The sequence below is a fragment of the Narcine bancroftii genome, chromosome 3 (assembly GCF_036971445.1).
Source record: "Narcine bancroftii isolate sNarBan1 chromosome 3, sNarBan1.hap1, whole genome shotgun sequence".
NCBI lineage: Eukaryota > Metazoa > Chordata > Chondrichthyes > Torpediniformes > Narcinidae > Narcine > Narcine bancroftii.
In genome coordinates, this window is record NC_091471.1 from 276,561,986 (window position 1) to 276,578,811 (window position 16,826).

The 16,826-nt window shown below is 41.5% G+C and overlaps 1 protein-coding gene across 6 annotated transcripts in view; it reads right to left on the minus strand.

Annotated features, from left to right (window-relative positions):
• LOC138758813 (rho GTPase-activating protein 45-like) overlaps positions 1-16,826 on the minus strand; it is a 171,551-nt gene that overhangs the window by 34,709 nt on the left and 120,016 nt on the right. For all 6 annotated transcript variants that reach the window (XM_069928204.1, XM_069928206.1, XM_069928203.1 and 3 more), the window contains 5 exons: positions 15,773-15,910; positions 12,729-12,793; positions 10,280-10,390; positions 8,516-8,596; positions 3,560-3,739 (listed from right to left, as the gene is read on the minus strand). In XM_069928204.1, coding sequence (XP_069784305.1) covers positions 3,560-3,739; positions 8,516-8,596; positions 10,280-10,390; positions 12,729-12,793; positions 15,773-15,910 — 575 coding nt within the window. The remainder of the gene's footprint in view (positions 1-3,559; positions 3,740-8,515; positions 8,597-10,279; positions 10,391-12,728; positions 12,794-15,772; positions 15,911-16,826) is intronic.

The window sequence follows — 16,826 nt, forward strand, 5'->3', positions numbered from 1 at the left end:
AAAACTTTCCTTCCACAACTATTCTTTGCTTTCTACCTCCAAGCCAATTATTTCTCCACACAGCCAAGGTTCCACTGATCCCGTGCCTCATGACTTTCTGGATGAGTCTCTTGTGGGAGATCTTGTCAAATGCCTTACTAAAATCTATGTAGACCACATATACCACCTTACCCCATCAATTTCTTTTGTTACCTCCTCAAAAAACTCAGACTCGTGAGGCATGACCTTCCCTTCACAAAGCCATGGTGACTAACCTTAAGTAAACTGTATTTCTCCAAAGGATCCTATCCTTAAGAATCCTCTCCATTAGTTTGCACACCACTGACATAAGACTCACTGGTTTATAATTTCCAGGAATCTCCCTATTACCTTTTTTAAACAAAGGGATTACATTTGACATTCTCCAATTCTCTGGATTCAAAGATCATCGCTACTGCCCCAGCTATCTCTTCTCTCACTTCCCACAGCAGCCTGGGGTAGATTGTGTCCAGCCCAGGGACTTATCAATCTTGACATTTTTAAGAAGTTCCAACACTTCTAATTCCTTGATCTCCACATTGTCCAGCACACAGACATCTTCAATTTCCACCTCTCCGTGATCAAAATCCTTTTCTCTAGTGAATACTGACACAAAGTTTTCAGTCAGGACCTCCCCAACCTCCTCCACCTCAGCACATGTTGCCTCCTTTAGTGGCTCCACCTTCATTACCCTCATCCTTTTGTTTATCACATACGCATAGAACACCTTAGGGTTCTCCTTAATCCTACGTCCCAAGGCCTTCTCAGGCCCCCTTCCAGATCTCCGACATCCTTTCTTAAGCTCCTTCCTGGCTTCCATATACTTCTTATGAGGCCTTCCTTTTTCCTGCTTCCTATATCTAATGTCTACTTCCTTCTTCCTCTTGACTAGTTGCCTGACCTGTTAAGTCAGCCACGGTCCCTTTTCCTAGCACTACAGGAGTTAGATGAAGAAAGACAGGAGGTGGGTAAATGCCAGCAGAGTATACATGAGCCTAATGGTCTGTGTAAAATATTCAATGCAATAAAAAATTATATTTAATATCAGCTGAAGGGATTGAAGATAAAAATCACAAATACCAGAAGGCTAAGTAATTCTCAACAGAAACTTGCGCCATAAGCTTAGGAGAAGTTAAGTCAAAATTTCAAGACAGATAATTTCTCTTTGGATACAGATTCCATAAGACCATAAGACGTAGAAATAGATGATTCAGCCCATCAGGTCTGCCCCACCACTTAATCACGAACTGATTCATTTTCCCAATCAGTCCCACTGCCCAACCTTCTCCACAAATACTTTGATGTCCTGGTTAATCAAGAAACTATCAAATCTCTGTCTTAAATACACCCGCAACTGCTTGTGGCAACAAATTCCACAGATTTACTACCCTCTGGCTGAAGAAATTCCTCCACATCTCTGTTTTAAGTGGACACCTTCAATCCTAAAGGTGTGCCCTCTTGTCCTAGACTCTCCCACTATGGGAAACAACCTTTCTGCATCTACTCTGTCCATGCCTTTCAACATTCAAAATGTTTCAATTAGATCACCCTCATTCTCCTAAATTCCAATGAATACCAGCAAGATCTGTCAAATGCTCTTCAGTTAATAACCCTTTCATTCCCGGAACCCTCCTTTGAACCCTCTCCAATGTCAGTTTATCCTTTCTTAACGAAGAGCCATAAACTGCTCACAATACTCCATAAAGTCTCACCAGAGCCTTGTAAAGCAGCAGCATCACATCCCTGCTCTTATATTCTATTCCACTTGAAATGAATGTCAGTATTGTATTCATTTTCTTCACCATTGTCTCAAAACGCAAGCTTACCTTCAGGCTATCCTGAACACGGACTCCTAGGTCCCTTTGTATCTGGGTATTTTCAATTTTTTCACATTTAAAAAAGTCTGCCCGTTTATTTTTCTATCAAAGTGCATGGCCGTACATTTTATGAAATTTTATTCAAGAGGTAGAGATTAACCATGGAGTATAACAGCTGAAGAGCTGAATGGTCTTCACTTCTCCCTATGTTTGCTCACATCTACTGATTTTGTGCTCAAGTTTAGAAAGAAAATAAAAAATCTGAAGTCCAGTATGTTAAGGAGTTGAGGTTTGTTTTCTTTTTAATATGGATTCAAAAGTGAAGGGAAATCTCTGCCTGCCTCTACCCCAGGAGTGGAAAAGGGATTAAAATGAAGGAAATTCTTGTGCTCACCACCCCAGTGTTTGAGCCTTGTGCTGTCCTCCAAATCCACCCAAGGATTCCTCAGAGGCAGTGAAGGTCCAACTTAACTTGTTAAAATGCCATTTTATGGGGAGTGCAAATCAGAAGGATCTTGCAGTACACATGAAGAGGAAGGTGAAGATGAATACAAATAAATAGAGATCTTGATAAACTAGGATTGGTATATTGTGCATGAAGTGGGAAGAAACATTGCCCACCCCAAACGAGCCATCTTCATCTCCCCAGATCTACCTTTACTTAACTCACTTTCTCCTGACCCATCCTGGTAAATCCCTTGGGACATTTGTCATTCCACAACTTCATTTTGGGATCTGGACAAAGTTGACAACTCCAGCATTTATTGCCCATCACTAAGTGCCTTTGAGATAGAGTTGCTGAGTACTTCTGGGGAAGATGCTCCCTCAGTAGTGGAGGGGAAGGAGTTCTGGGATCATGACCGAAAACGATGAAGACCCAGCAATATATAGTAAAACCCCTGGTGTCCAGAATTCAAGTAAGCAGCAGCCTCAAGCAACCAGCCAAAAAAAAATCAAGGATCATAAATATAAAAAAATGTAAATAGAATAAAATCGTAGGTAAAAAATGCTCACATTTAAAATTGTAAAAGTTTATGTTCTCTGAAGTAACATATAAACATTGGTGAAGTTGGGAACAAATATCGAGCAGAGTGCCTTGGTTGTTTGAATAAAGTTGTGTGAAACAGCAATAGTGTCACCCAGGATGAAGGACTGGCGCAGACTTGAAGGGCTGATATTGCCTGTTTCCGCACTGTAAACTGTTATATGGTTGAGGCTGCTCGCCATTGGGGTGACTCTCTTAAAGTGTCTCCTTATCCCTGTTTAGTAAGAGTCCCTCCGGGCAAAGGCTTTATCTTTAACTGAGGGGGAGGAGGGTTAATTATCAATAATGTTATTGTTCGTCTTTCGGGCGACTCCATGGAGGGGAAGGAACTTGTAGCTGCAGCGATGGTTAAATGTTTTCAAAAATGTGACTGAAAATAATGTAAAATACTTTGAGGTTCATATAGTCATGCAAGTGGTGTTTGTTCAGTATAAGTACAATGTAGTAATTTTGTCTTTTGAACTGCTTATTTTTAATGCAGGTACAGGCATTGCAAGAGTGAGTCTCAAGCAACCAGAAAATACACTCATCCAGCAACTACCGATCTTCATAAGCACTGGATACCAGGGATTTTACAGTAAATTCTTTTATAACGACAGTAAGTATTCAGTTATCCTTGTGCAAAAAGAAGTGAAGGCAATAATGCAGTCCTTTCTGTAGGAGCGGAAGTGGAGCGTACCTTATTGCGTGCATCCTCCTCTGTTCTTCTCTTTTTGTCCAGAGTCTTGCTGGTGTTACTGCTGCTTGTGTTCTGTTGGTCTTCCTCAGCCTTCACTGTCAGGAACTTGGCCTTCTCATGCTCCTCAGAGCGTTGCATGTAAGCCTGCTTTGCCTTTTTAAGGTTGGCCTCAGCTTCTTGCTGGAAGACAGTAACAGAAAGGCTGATTGATTTACTAGGCAGGGGTCAGATGTCATTGGTTCTCCACACAGGGGCCAGATGAAGCTCTGTTATTTGCCAAATGTAGAATTACTTTCAAGACTGCAATACAAGATTCCAATCTAAATCCCTTTATTAAGAGATACATCAACCCTAATCTTGAACAAACAGAAAGACAGTCTGGAAAACTCAGTAGGTCAGACTCTCCATGGAGAGAAGTGAAAACAAAATGCCAGAGAAACTCAGCAGGTCACACAGCGTACTTTATATATTAGACATACAGAACAGTAACAGGCCTTGCTGGCCCATGAGCCCATGCTGCCCAATTACACCCAAATGACCTAAAACCCCCATGTGTTTTTGAAGGGTGGGAGGAAACTGGAGCACCCAGAGGAAACCCAAGCATGGAAGAATGTACAAACTCCTTACAGACAGTGCCGGACTCAAACCCAGGTTCCTGTCACTGTAATGATGCAGTGCTAACTGCTATGCTAACTGTGCCGCCCTATAGGAAAGATAAAGATACCTAAATGACGTCAGAGGCTTGAGCCCTTCATCATACCTTGATAAAGAGCTGAGGCCCGAAACATAGAACATTAAAGTAGAGTACAGGCCCTTCAGACCATGATGTTGAACGACCTACATTCCAAAACACAAAATCCTCCCTACTCGCTATTTTTCTTGCATCCATGTGCCTGTCTAAGAGTCTCTTCAATGCCTCTATTATTCCAGCCTCTATAACCTCCCCTGGCAAGGCATTCCAGGCACCCACATGTCTTCCCAAATGTTTATCCTTTCACTTTGTAAGGATGTCCAAAAACAAAAAAAAACATCAGTTATGTGTCTTTATCTTTACTATATAAAGTATGGTCTGTAACCCGCTGATTTTCTCCAGTCATTGTGTCCGCAGACTTTCTTGTTTTGCCCCATGGAGAGAAATTGACAATGAACATTTGAAGATGGAATCCCTTTTTGATAAAGGGGCCCAGCCTGAAATGTTAACTGAACATTTATCTCTGCGGATGCTACCTGACCAGAGGAGCCCCTCCAACTTTGCATTGTTTGCTCAAGAGCTTTAATTGTTAAGATTTCACTGAGATAATAGGATGTGAAAATCCAAAGTTACATCAAGTGACAGGAGTTCATTGGATTGACACAAATTGTATATTTTTATTTGGCTAAATTCTCCTTTCTGTTATTTCCACACAAAACACAAGAGTTTGCTTCAGATTAAGCAGGCTATTTTTGAAGTTTTACAGCAGTTAGTACTGTTATACACTAAAATCCTTGATATCTAGCACCTGTAAGTACTGGTAGATGCCAGATAAGTGAATTTTATGATCATTTTAGATTGCTTGTTTCATGATTGGTGAACTAATGATGAGGCACGCCAATTTTAAACTTGCATATATTTTTAAACTTTTTTTTGCATTTTTTTTGCTAGTTGCTTGAGACTGTTGGTTGTTTTAAATTCCAGATACAGGGTTTTTACTGTATCTTTCAACTCTTGTCCCAGTCCCAACTAAGCCTCTCATACTTACTTTCAGTAATGCAAAATTATCCCCTCGTGGCTCTCCAATTGATTATGGAGCATTTCTTCAACACTTCAGAACATGAATATTCCAGGCTGAGTATACTGAGACAATGGCGATGGTGACACAGTCATTGATTGGCTATTCGACCTCTCTGTTCCTAGTTATTGTTCGATGACAACCTAGCCAAAGATACAGCCAAGATCAAATAGCCCACTGACTGGCTGCATTATGCTCTGGTATGGGGGACACCAATGCCTCTGTGCATAAAACCCTGCAAAAGGTAATGGACACAGCCCAGGACATCACAGGTAAAACCCTCCCCACCACTGAGAACATCTACAGGGAGTATTACCGTCGGAGAGCAGCAGCAATTATCAAGGATCTACATTATCCAGGACATGCTCTGTTCTCAATGTTACCATCAGGAAAGAGGTCTAGGAGCCACAAGATTTGCACCCCAAGGTTCAGGAACAGCATCAGACCCTCAACAACAAACTCAATCAGGGCTCATTTAAGGACTCTGACTTTTGCACTTCATTGCTTTTTTTTCTCTGCACTTCACAGTGAGTTTATTTACCTTTCTTTATTTGTTTACATGTGTACATTGAGTCAGTAGTTTTTGCACTGCTAATAAGTGATCATTCTGCCTCACCTCACCTTGTGATGTCATGTATGTACTCTGACAATAAATCTAAATCTGAATCTGACATCCCTCATCAAGGCTCACAAGATGCAGCGACCAAAGATGGAGATATCACTGGACGCTAGTGAAATGTTATTGCTGTCTGGGCGTGAATGCTTTTGATGAGAAAATTAGAGAGGGAAAAGTGAATGGTTGAATTTGTAATGAAAATGCATCTTTGGGAAATTTGTTTTGGATGGAAGATCCCCACTTCAAATTCTTTGGGACTGAGTTGTTTTTGATGCTCAGAATCATCTAGATTAAAGATGTTAAATTTTCAATTTAAATGTAAATTAAATTTTAATTATTATTATTTTTTTAAATTTAGACTTTCTGGCCAACAAGCCCATGATGCCCAATTACATCCAATTGACTTACACCCCCAGTACATTTTTTAAATGGTGGAAGGAAACCGGAGGTCCCGGGGAAAACTGACACGGACACAGGGAGAACATACAAACTCCTTACATACAGCGTCGGATTCAAGCCCTATCACTGCATTGCTCTAACTGACCATACCACTTTTTCAATTACTTAGATGATTTTGGATCATTTTAAAGTTAGTAACATTTTAAAGTTATTTGAATGTAAATTCATAACATTCAATATTTAAAATAAATGTATTGAATTTAGATAAATACATCCGAGAGATCCTGGAGGGCGAGAAACCTCTGATTTGTTTCATAGGGGAATTCTGAACAAACTAACAGTTGAATTTTTCAGACTTTGCAAAGTGAAAGGAGGAAAGTTTAGGGAAGACCTTAAGGTCAGTTTTTTACACAGAGGATTGGAATGCCTTGCCAGGAGTAAGTGGTGGAACAATAGGGGTATTTAAGAGACTTTTACACAGGTACATGGATGAAAGAAAACTATAGGGTTAGTTTTCTTTATGTAGGTATATAGAGTCAGCACAACATTCTGAGCCAAATGGTCTATATTATACTATGTTCCAATTCAGGCTGCAGACAGACTGAACTTTCCAACTTTAATCAGACTCAACACTTATTTCTCAAAGTTTAGGAAATGTGTGGGAAGTTTAAAGAAGTGAAAAGATGTAACTCACTTTAGGTGTCTATACCTTGTGCAAGGGTCAAGGTTAATGCAAGTTCCTCTGCCAATGGACTGTCTACTGTGCATTTTTCATTTTCTTTAGCACATATAAGGAGCCCATTTCCTATTGTGGTTTTATCCAGTACCCACTGTTAACACAGCTGATCAGCACAGGAAAATGATTTCTCCAGAGCTTTCCTGTTCTCTGGAGTCGCTGTGGGTCCATTTTATTTAATAACTATTTTGAAACATAAGCCCAAGCAAAATAAATATTTTCTTTTATAACATTTTTCATTGGAAACATGGCTTAAAAGTTATTGCATTTGAAAAACATGGACTCCGTGATTATCACAAATACAGGTATACACTGAATACTCGCTTTACGAAAATTCACTTTTACGAATAAACTTGTATTCACTTTTACAAAAGAAATTTGAATGGGTTTTCACTTTTACAAAAATAGCATTCAATAGTATTGACTGGGTCTTCACTTTATGCCATTTCGGTTTACGAAAGGTTTCATAGGAATGCTCTAGTTTTGTAAAGTGGGGTATACCTGTACCAGAAAAATAAAAGAGAATATTTATTGGGGTAGAGGTGGGAAGCCTTTAAAAATTGTTAAAAGAATAATTGGATTTGGAAAATGACCCAGAATGTGACTGTCCTAAAAGCCACACCAAGTTAACACTTTGAAAACTAAGTAGTATCAGGGAGAGGAAGGCAATTCAATTTTTGGAGCATAATTAACTCTTAATGGCTTAAAATGGGAGAAAGAGATAATAAAATAACAACAAGGTTAAAATTAACAAGGGGCATGAATGAAAACAGGACAGAGTTTACAATTCTCTTTCAGACAAAGAATGGGTGCAGGAACTCAGCAGGTCAGATAGCATCCAGCTTTTGGGTTTGAACCTTTACGGGGGAGAGATGCTGGGGGTGGGTCCAAAGGTGATAGGGCAGAAAGTGTGGGAGGTAAAGGGAGAGGGACTGGGAGAGGGGGAGAAAGTGAAAGAGAGGGAGAAGGAGAGGGAGAGAGGGAGAAGAAGAAGGATAGAGAAATAAAGAGAGGGAGAAGGAGAGAGATGTAGAGAGGAAGAGGGATGTACAGGATTATATGTCCCGATACTAATCACTTAGTAAAAAAAATTATTGATGCACATTTAAAAATTAAGTTAACTGAGTTACATTTATGGTAAAAGCACCATGGTGTTGGAAATTTATGACGCTGGAGGCCATTCAGCCCTTGTGCCAATACTAATCAGTAAAAAAAATTATTGATGCACATTTAAAAATTAAGTTAACTGAGTTACATTTATGGTAAAAGCACCGTGGTGTTGGAAATTTATGATGCTGGAGGCCATTCAGCCCCTTGTGTCAATGCTGGACACTATCAGCAGCAAATTTCACTTCTAGGGTTTAACTCAGGATACCAAAATGAACCTTGCTTCAGTTGAACCTCCAACGTGTAATGTACGGGGTTGATGCTCATACCAGCTTCCTCTGTGCTCGGTGCCATTGCTCCTTAATTTCCTTTCTGCGCTTTTCATGATCCAATCTTCTCCCAGATAACGGCTGTGTAGAAACAAAATCATCACCCAAGCTCAGTGTGAACAGCTCCCCCACACGTCCAATCGTAACGCTACAACAAAAACAAGGCAAACGATGGCCCAACATTCCGGCCCAGTTCAGAGGACAAACTGGGTAGATGTGTAGGTCTCTGACCATTTCCTTGGCACTGCCATTCACTAATGAATGAGAACATCAGTAAGTAGAGCCAATGCCATGCAGTACTGAATTCTCCAGTCCCATCCTGATCTCCAGGGCTGTCTGCATTCTCCTAGGTACCTTCCCTGATTTTATTCCCTCCCTCCCCCATACCCTGCCCTTTTATTCTTCCTCTCTCCCTGTTCATTTTTCCCTATTCCCACTCTATTCTCCTTCCCTATTTCACTTCTCTTTTTCCCTTCCCTTTCCTCTCCCTCCTTCCCCATTCTTCAACATATTTTTTCATATTTCATTCCTCTCCCCCACTTTTCTCCACAAACTATCCATAAGGCAGTAGCAATTAGCATAATGCTACTCCAGCACCAGTGACTTGGGTTCAAATCTGCTGCTGTCTGTGAGGAGTTTGCACATTCTTCCCATAACCACATGGGTTTCCTCCCACATCCCAAAGTCATTCAAGATCGGTAGGTCAATTTGTCAGATGGGTGTATAGGAAAGATGATCGTGCAGGCTCATGGACTGGACATTACCAAGCTGTACCTCAAAATTAAATTATATAAAAAACTCTTTCCCTTCCCCTCTCACCAACCTCTTCCATGTGAGCTAGTGTATACCTTCCAAACCAAACTGGCAAAGACTTTAAAAGAAACCCCAGGGTATTACTCCAGGATAGGGAACCATGGTATAAATAAAGCAACCAAGCAAGCTCTTAGCGCAAGGGGGCTGGCTCCTTATAGGTGAACAAGGGGTTTTCTGATTCTGAAGAACAAAAGTGCTGGAGGATCTCAGCAGGTCAAGAACATCCATGGAAGGCAATAAAAGCTATTTTTCATGTTTTCTAATCAAGTGTTTTCTCAGAACATGGTAAAACACAATAGTCTGCAGATGCTGTGATTGCAGTAAAACCACAGATTCTGGAAGAACTCAGCAGGCTTCCATCGGACGTAAAGATATATTACTGACGTCATAAAGATATATTACCGATGAGGCCAAATTTGGAGAATTGTGTTATCCCTCACCTACTCTCCTCAGACTTTCTCAAGATGTACAGGAGATTGCAGAGGCTGGAATCTGGAGAAAAAATCAGCTGGTGGAACAGTATCAGTTGGAGAAAAATGGTCAACGTTTCGGGCCAGAACTCTTCCTCAAGGTTGTTGCTTTTCACTTATAATTAAAAATGTTTTTTTTAGACAGGCCCTTTAAGCTCACAAGTCCATGCGACCCAATTACACCCATTTGACCTACACCCCCTAGTCCATTTTTGAATGGTCCGAGGAAACCCACACAGATATGGGGAGAGCGTACAAACTCCTTACACACAGCGCCAGATTTGAACCCGAGTTACTGGTGTTGTAACAGAGTTGCACTAACTGCTCTGCTAACCATGTACACAGAGACTTCTGATTAAAGGTCTCTATTCCAAAACATTTCTCTATCCGCAGACATTGCCTGACCTGCTGAACTTTTCCAGCACACTCTGTATTAATTCAGATATCTAAGGTCTGCATTTTTTTTCCAGTTTTGGTTTACCTGGAGAAAGGTTTGATTCTGGAGGATGCTGACACCTTGTATCACATTCTGTCCATATTCAAGGTCCTGCTCCAGTGCCAGAGAATAGATAGACAGGAAAGGCACGTGATACTAAGGAGACACAAATAGTGCAAATGAAGAGTAATTTAAACTTGTTATGCTTCAAAGAATAAAGGCATATTCTCCCTCTGTAGAGGTACAACACTGCTACCAATTGTCCATTGGTGCTTGTAGATTTGTGACAAACTTAACTGAACTATGCTAATTTGGGTTCTTTCCAGAGGAAGGCAGTAGCTGATAGAACCATTAAACCATAGAACAATACAGCACAGAAAACAGCTCTTATGGCCCTCCTAGTTGCGCTGTACTATTATTCTCCCACTGAACTGCTCCTAGTCCATAGCTCTCCATACCCCTCCCATCCACGTACCTGTCCACATTCTTCTTAAAAGTTAAAATTGAGCCCACATTCACCACTTCAGGTGGCAGCTTGTTTCACAATCCCACCACTCTCTGTGTGAAGAAGTTCCCCTATATTCCCCCTAAGTTTTACCCCTTCCACCCTTAACCCATGTTCTCTGGTTTGTATCTCACCTACTCTCGGTGGAAAAAAACTATCTACATTTACTCTGTGTGATAGTACAGATCTATCACCAATGTATATAGTTACAGTATCTAGACTGTGCTTACAGCGATTGGCTGAGAGCTTAGCCACGCCTACTGTCTGGGCCTTAAAGGGTTGTGTCCCTAGCCAGGTCGGATCATTCCGGACTAGTCGACCACCTGTGAAGAGCTCCTGTCTTTTGCTAATAAAAGCCTTGGTTTGGATCAACAAGTCTTTGATTCTTTCGACGAGCTCTACACTCTGTCTATCCCCCTTATAATTTTGTATACCTCTATCATATCTCCCCTTATTCTTCTACACTACAAGAAATAAAGACCTAATCTGTTTAGCCTTTCCCTGTAACTCAGTTCATCCAAGTCCAGGCAACATCCTAATATATCATCTCTGCACTCTTTCTATCTTATTGATATCTTTCCTTTAGTTAAGTGACCAAAGCTGCACACAACACTCCAAATTTGGCCTCATCAACGTCTTCTGCCACTTTAGCATAACTTTCCAACTCCTATACACAATATTTTGATTTGTGAAGGTCAATATGACCTTTATCACTTTCAGGGAATTATGTATCTGTATTCTCTGATCCCTCTGTTCTACCGCATTCGTCAGTGCCCGACCATTTACTGTGTATCTCCTACCTTGGTTTGTCCTTCCAAAATGCAACACCTCACACATTTTTTCAGCCCATTTTTCCATCTGCTCCTGACTCCGCAGCAAACTTTGAAAGCCTTTCTCACACTCCACAAAGTCTCAAATCTTCGTGTCATCTGCAAACTTACTGATCCAATTCACCACACTATCACCCAGATCATTGATATGTATGACAAGCAACAATGGTCACAGCACTGATCTCTGAGGCCTCCAGTTTGAGAAGCAATCATCCGCCAGCACTTTCTGGTGTCTCCCAGCCAGCCAATTTCGAATCCAGTTTATTTCCTCACCATGACTATCGAGGGTCTTGAGTGCAAAACAAAATAAGCATTAAAAAATAGTAACAATTCTGACCTAATTTTGGAATATGTTCTGTTTGTTCTTTAAACTTATTCCAGGAATCTGAGCAACACTGTGTTCAAGGCACAAGTGATGGGTGCAATGAAATACTCTCTACTTATCTGGGTGAATGTAGCTCCAAGAGCATAAAACAAACTTTAATTCCATTGGTGTAGCTATCTCTTCCTTTTTTTCTTCATGTAAGCATCTGGCTTTTTAAAAATACCCATATGTGCTATATGACACAACTGGTTTCAAGACAGATGTGGCAGTGATGACACAAATACAGAGTAAAGCAGTTACATGGTTCCCTCACTTTTTTTTCCAGCCCCATGTAACCTAGTTCCTTTCCTTATCTTCTTCACCTACCCACCACCTACACTTCCATCTTATCCTCCCCCTCCACACCACCAAGTCACCAACCCTCTATATGGTCCCACCAATCTCCTTCCTTCACCAGTTCTCTCCGCCTTCACCCTTCCACATCCATCCCTCCTGAAAATACCTGTCTGTCATCCTCCACCTCTCCTTGGTCCACCCATCACCTACAGACCCCAGTCCCTCCCTTTAACACCCCTCTCCTTTCTCCACCCTGGAACAGGCTTTTGACCCAAAACATTCACTGTCCATTGTCCTCCTTGGAACCTGTCTGACTCACTGAGATTATCCAGAGTTTGACTTTAGTGTGATATACTGGGACACTTACCATGATAAAATAGTTGTCACCACCCTCAATTGATGCAGGAGAATATAAATGTTCAGGTTGATTGAATTTTAAATCAGATTTTAGCAGTAACATTTAACAATGCATTTAAACTCATTCACACTCCCTCTCACCTCATGAGTGATAGCTTGCCTACAAGTATGGATCAGTTTGGTCAGGCCTTTGGCAAAGTCCAGTTCTGTATCAATTAAAAAAAAACACCATTTTAAGACCATAAGATAGAGGAGCAGGTAGTCCATTCAGCCCATCAAGTTTGCTTCCCCATTCTAACATGAGCTAATCCATTCTCCAACACAGCCCCACTCCCCTGCATTTTCCCATTCAGAGACATCACCTAACAGTATGACCTTCTCCTATCACTTTAGCGTGTTTGGTTTTAGAACCACTCATGACCAAACCAAACTAACCATCAAAGTTGCAGAAAACATGAGGAGGTACCTGGATATCTAGTGAAACACAAAGGTTTGCTGATGCTGGAGTTGTGGTCAGATAAGGAGTTGCAAGAGCAACTCAGTGATTCAGGCATTAGAGGTGATCAATCAACATTTTGGGTCGAGACCCTTTTTCAAGATTGAAAGGAAGAGGGTATTCTGATGTGTATGAGGGACCTCTCACACCTGGTGCCCTGTAATTTTTGGGTCCCATCCCCAGCTTCTTTTCCCCTTCATATACTTAATAACACCCCCTTCCCTTTAGTCCTGATAAAAGGTCCCAACCTTTTCTACACATGAATGCTGACTGACCTAATAGAACAAGAACATGATGAAAAGAACATAGAACATTACAGCATTGTACAGTTCCTTCAGCCCACGATGTTCCTCCAGAAATTCTTTGCCTGCTCCAGAATATCTAGTGTTGGAACTTTGCCTGTTACACTGAGATGAGGTTTGTCAGAACAGGCCTCATTATCAGGGGTTCACAAAGTCTGGTGGGCATCATCCAAGGAAGGAAAATCTTTGGAAACACTCTTTAAATCCAATATTTGGATTGCTTCCCCATCCGTTGCCCTGGTGCAATGTTTACAGAGTGTATCCTCTGTGAAGTGCACTCTAGTTATTCACACGAGCCACGCCAACAACACCTCCCAAACCCCAACCTCTACCACCATGGACGAGGGCATCAGGTGATGGGGAACACCAATACCTGTGGTTCCTTCTTCGAGATGCCCACCTGTCCTGACTGAGACGTACAGTAAAACCCTGGTATCCAGCACTTTTGGGGATTGGTAGATGCTGTATAAGCATATTTTCCAGTTGGTCGAGACTTATTCTGACAAAGCCTAACTAATACACCCGCATTAAGAATGAACAGTTTAAGAGACAAAAATACCCTGCTGTACTTACACTGAACAAACTTCACTTGCATAAAAACCTTAAAGGTTAAAGCATTTTACTTTATTTTCAGACACATACTTTGAAAACCTTTAACTGTTGCTGCATCTGCAGGCTCCTTCCCTCCACGGAGCTGCCCGAAAGATGAACAATAACATTATTCATAATTAACCCTCCTCCCCAACATTTAAGGATAAAGCCTTTGAATGGGGTGACTCTTACTAAGCAGGGATAAGGAGACACCATTGCTGTTTCACTCAACTTTATTCAAACAACTACTACAAGCAAAGCATGACGTAGACTCCGCTAGATATTTATATCCATCTTCACCAACGTTTATATGTTACTTCAGAGAACATAAACTTTTACAATTTTAAATGTGAGCATTTTTTACCTACGATTTTATTCTATTTACATTTTTTTATATTTATGATCCTTGATTTTTTTTTGGCTGGTTGCTTGAGGCTGCTGCTTACTTGAATTCTGGACACCAGGGGTTTTACTATATATTGTTGGGTCTTCATCGTTTTCGGTCATGATCCCAGAACTTCTTCCCCTCCACTACTGAGGGAGCATCTTCCCCAGAAGTACTCAGCAACTCTATCTCAAAGACACTTAATGATGGGCAATAAATGCTGGAGTTGCCACCTTTGTCCACATCCCAAAATGAAGTCGTGGAATGACAAATGTCCCAGGGGATTTACCAGGATGGGTCAGGAGAAAGTGAGTTATGGGGCACTTAAGTGAAGGTAGGTCTGGGGAGATGGAGATGGCTTGTATGGGGTGGGGGAGAGATATTGGGCAAATGGTCAGTGGTTGGGCGTATGTTCGGGAGAGGGGGGAGCTGTCAGACAGATACCCTGGGTGTGTGGTTGTGGAGACGTCCAAAGCTAATGGTTGGATAGGAGGCAGATGATGAAAGTAAGTAAGAAACAGTAAAGAAAGCCCTGAAAGTCTCTGTACCTGCTGAAAATAAACAGCACCCTGAGGCATCAATCTCTCCACACTATCGAACACGGAACAGTATTGCAGAAGAACAGGCCCTTCGGACCGCGATGTTTAGTGCTGACCGTGATGCCAATTTAAAGTGAACATATGCCTGTCTAAATGCCCCTTCAACACTCCAATCGTATCTGGTCGTGGGAGCATGCTCCAGAACCCACCACCATCTGTGAAAAAAAACTGGGTTGCTCAGAAATCTCCCTTAAACTTTCCCCCTCATCTTAAAGATATAACATTCCTGAATCCTTTGTCCATGCCAGATTCAGCTATTTGGAATAAAAATGAATAATAAAACTGCAGATGCTGGTGGAAATCAAAACAGAAAATATTAGAAACATTTAGACACCATCTGTGAAATGAGAACTGGACGACATCTCAGATGGTGTACCCTGTATCAAAGCTGACTTCATCTTAACCTCATCTAGGAACTGATTGGTCAACTCGAGGTAAGGTCAAAAGTCATAATTCTGATGGTGCTGATTGGGGCAGCAGAGTCATTTCAATGGTTAGCTCAATATTATTACAGCGCCAACAACTCAGGTTCGAATCTACTGCTGTCTGAAAAAGTTTGTATGCTCTCCCCATGACCTGCGTGGCTTTTCCCGGGTGCTCAGTTTCATCTCAGCCTCCAAAATATGCGGTGTGGTTAGGTTATTTGGATGTAATTGGGTGATACAGGTTTCAATGGCCAGAATGGGCTTCAACCATGATGTATCATTAAAATTTAAAGTTAAATGTTCAGAGTTTACAAGCATAGAGCACTTCACATTGAGTGAGCTGACAGTCACCAGGACCTCTGTCGTCAGAAATTCAGCAGTCCTCACCCAAAGCCGCTCTTTTTTCCAGGTAGATTATCAGGTCTTTCATGTACTTGGAGACATTTTTGGCATATTGCAAAGCGGCTTGCACTCCACCCTCAGACCGCTGAAGAATTATGTCTACTTCCTCTGTGGATGGGCAACCTGCAATCCAAACACAGAAGACAAAATGAGAAACAACACACTTTGTTACAGTAGCTCAGGTAAATGGATGTACAGATCACAGGAGACGTTTGGTTCCTCAAAACATTAGGGCTGCTTTACTCCTCCTTGACTGAGGTTTATTGATTATTAATAGTCACCTTAATTCTCTGCAGTGAGGCTATTGGAAGGTCAGAAATCTTTCTCATCAAGTTCAAGTTTATTGTCAGAGTACCTACATGTTACCCTGAGATTCTTTACCCTAAATCTTCAATTAGACTTTGTGGGACCACAATCCACAATCCGTTAGTTTGGCTTGAGTGCATCCATAGTACACGTGTTCCCTAACTGTAGTTCGGAGGCAGCAGCGTATATCAGTACAGCCACTTGTTCCTCGATATTTAACAATTTCCTTACTAAATATATTCAGCAACTTGGTCTCTGCCTGTTGTGTTTGAGAATTTGAGCCTGGAGAATCCCACCACCAGACGCAACTTCCCTTCTCTGTTTTCTGTAGGGACCACTCCCTCCATGACTCTGTCATCCACTCCTCCTTTCCCACCTGTGACTGAAGGGGAAGCTCCATTTGCAGCCACACCTCCTCCCTCTCCACCATTCAGGGCCCCAAACAGTCTTTCTAAGAGAAGTACATTCCAATTGTGAATCTGCAGGGGTCGTCTACTGCATCCGGTTCTCCCTTTGTGACCTCTCTACACCGGGCGCAGACTGGGAAATCAGCATCTTTGCTTTGTCTTCTGCAATAGCAAGGACCTCCCAGTGGCCAACCATTTCAATTCCCATGGTCTCATGCACTGTAAGACTGAGACTACCCACAAATTGGAGGAACAACACCTCATTTTCAATCTGGGCACCCTCACACCGGATGGCATTAACATTGACTTCTCTGGTTTCTGTTAAA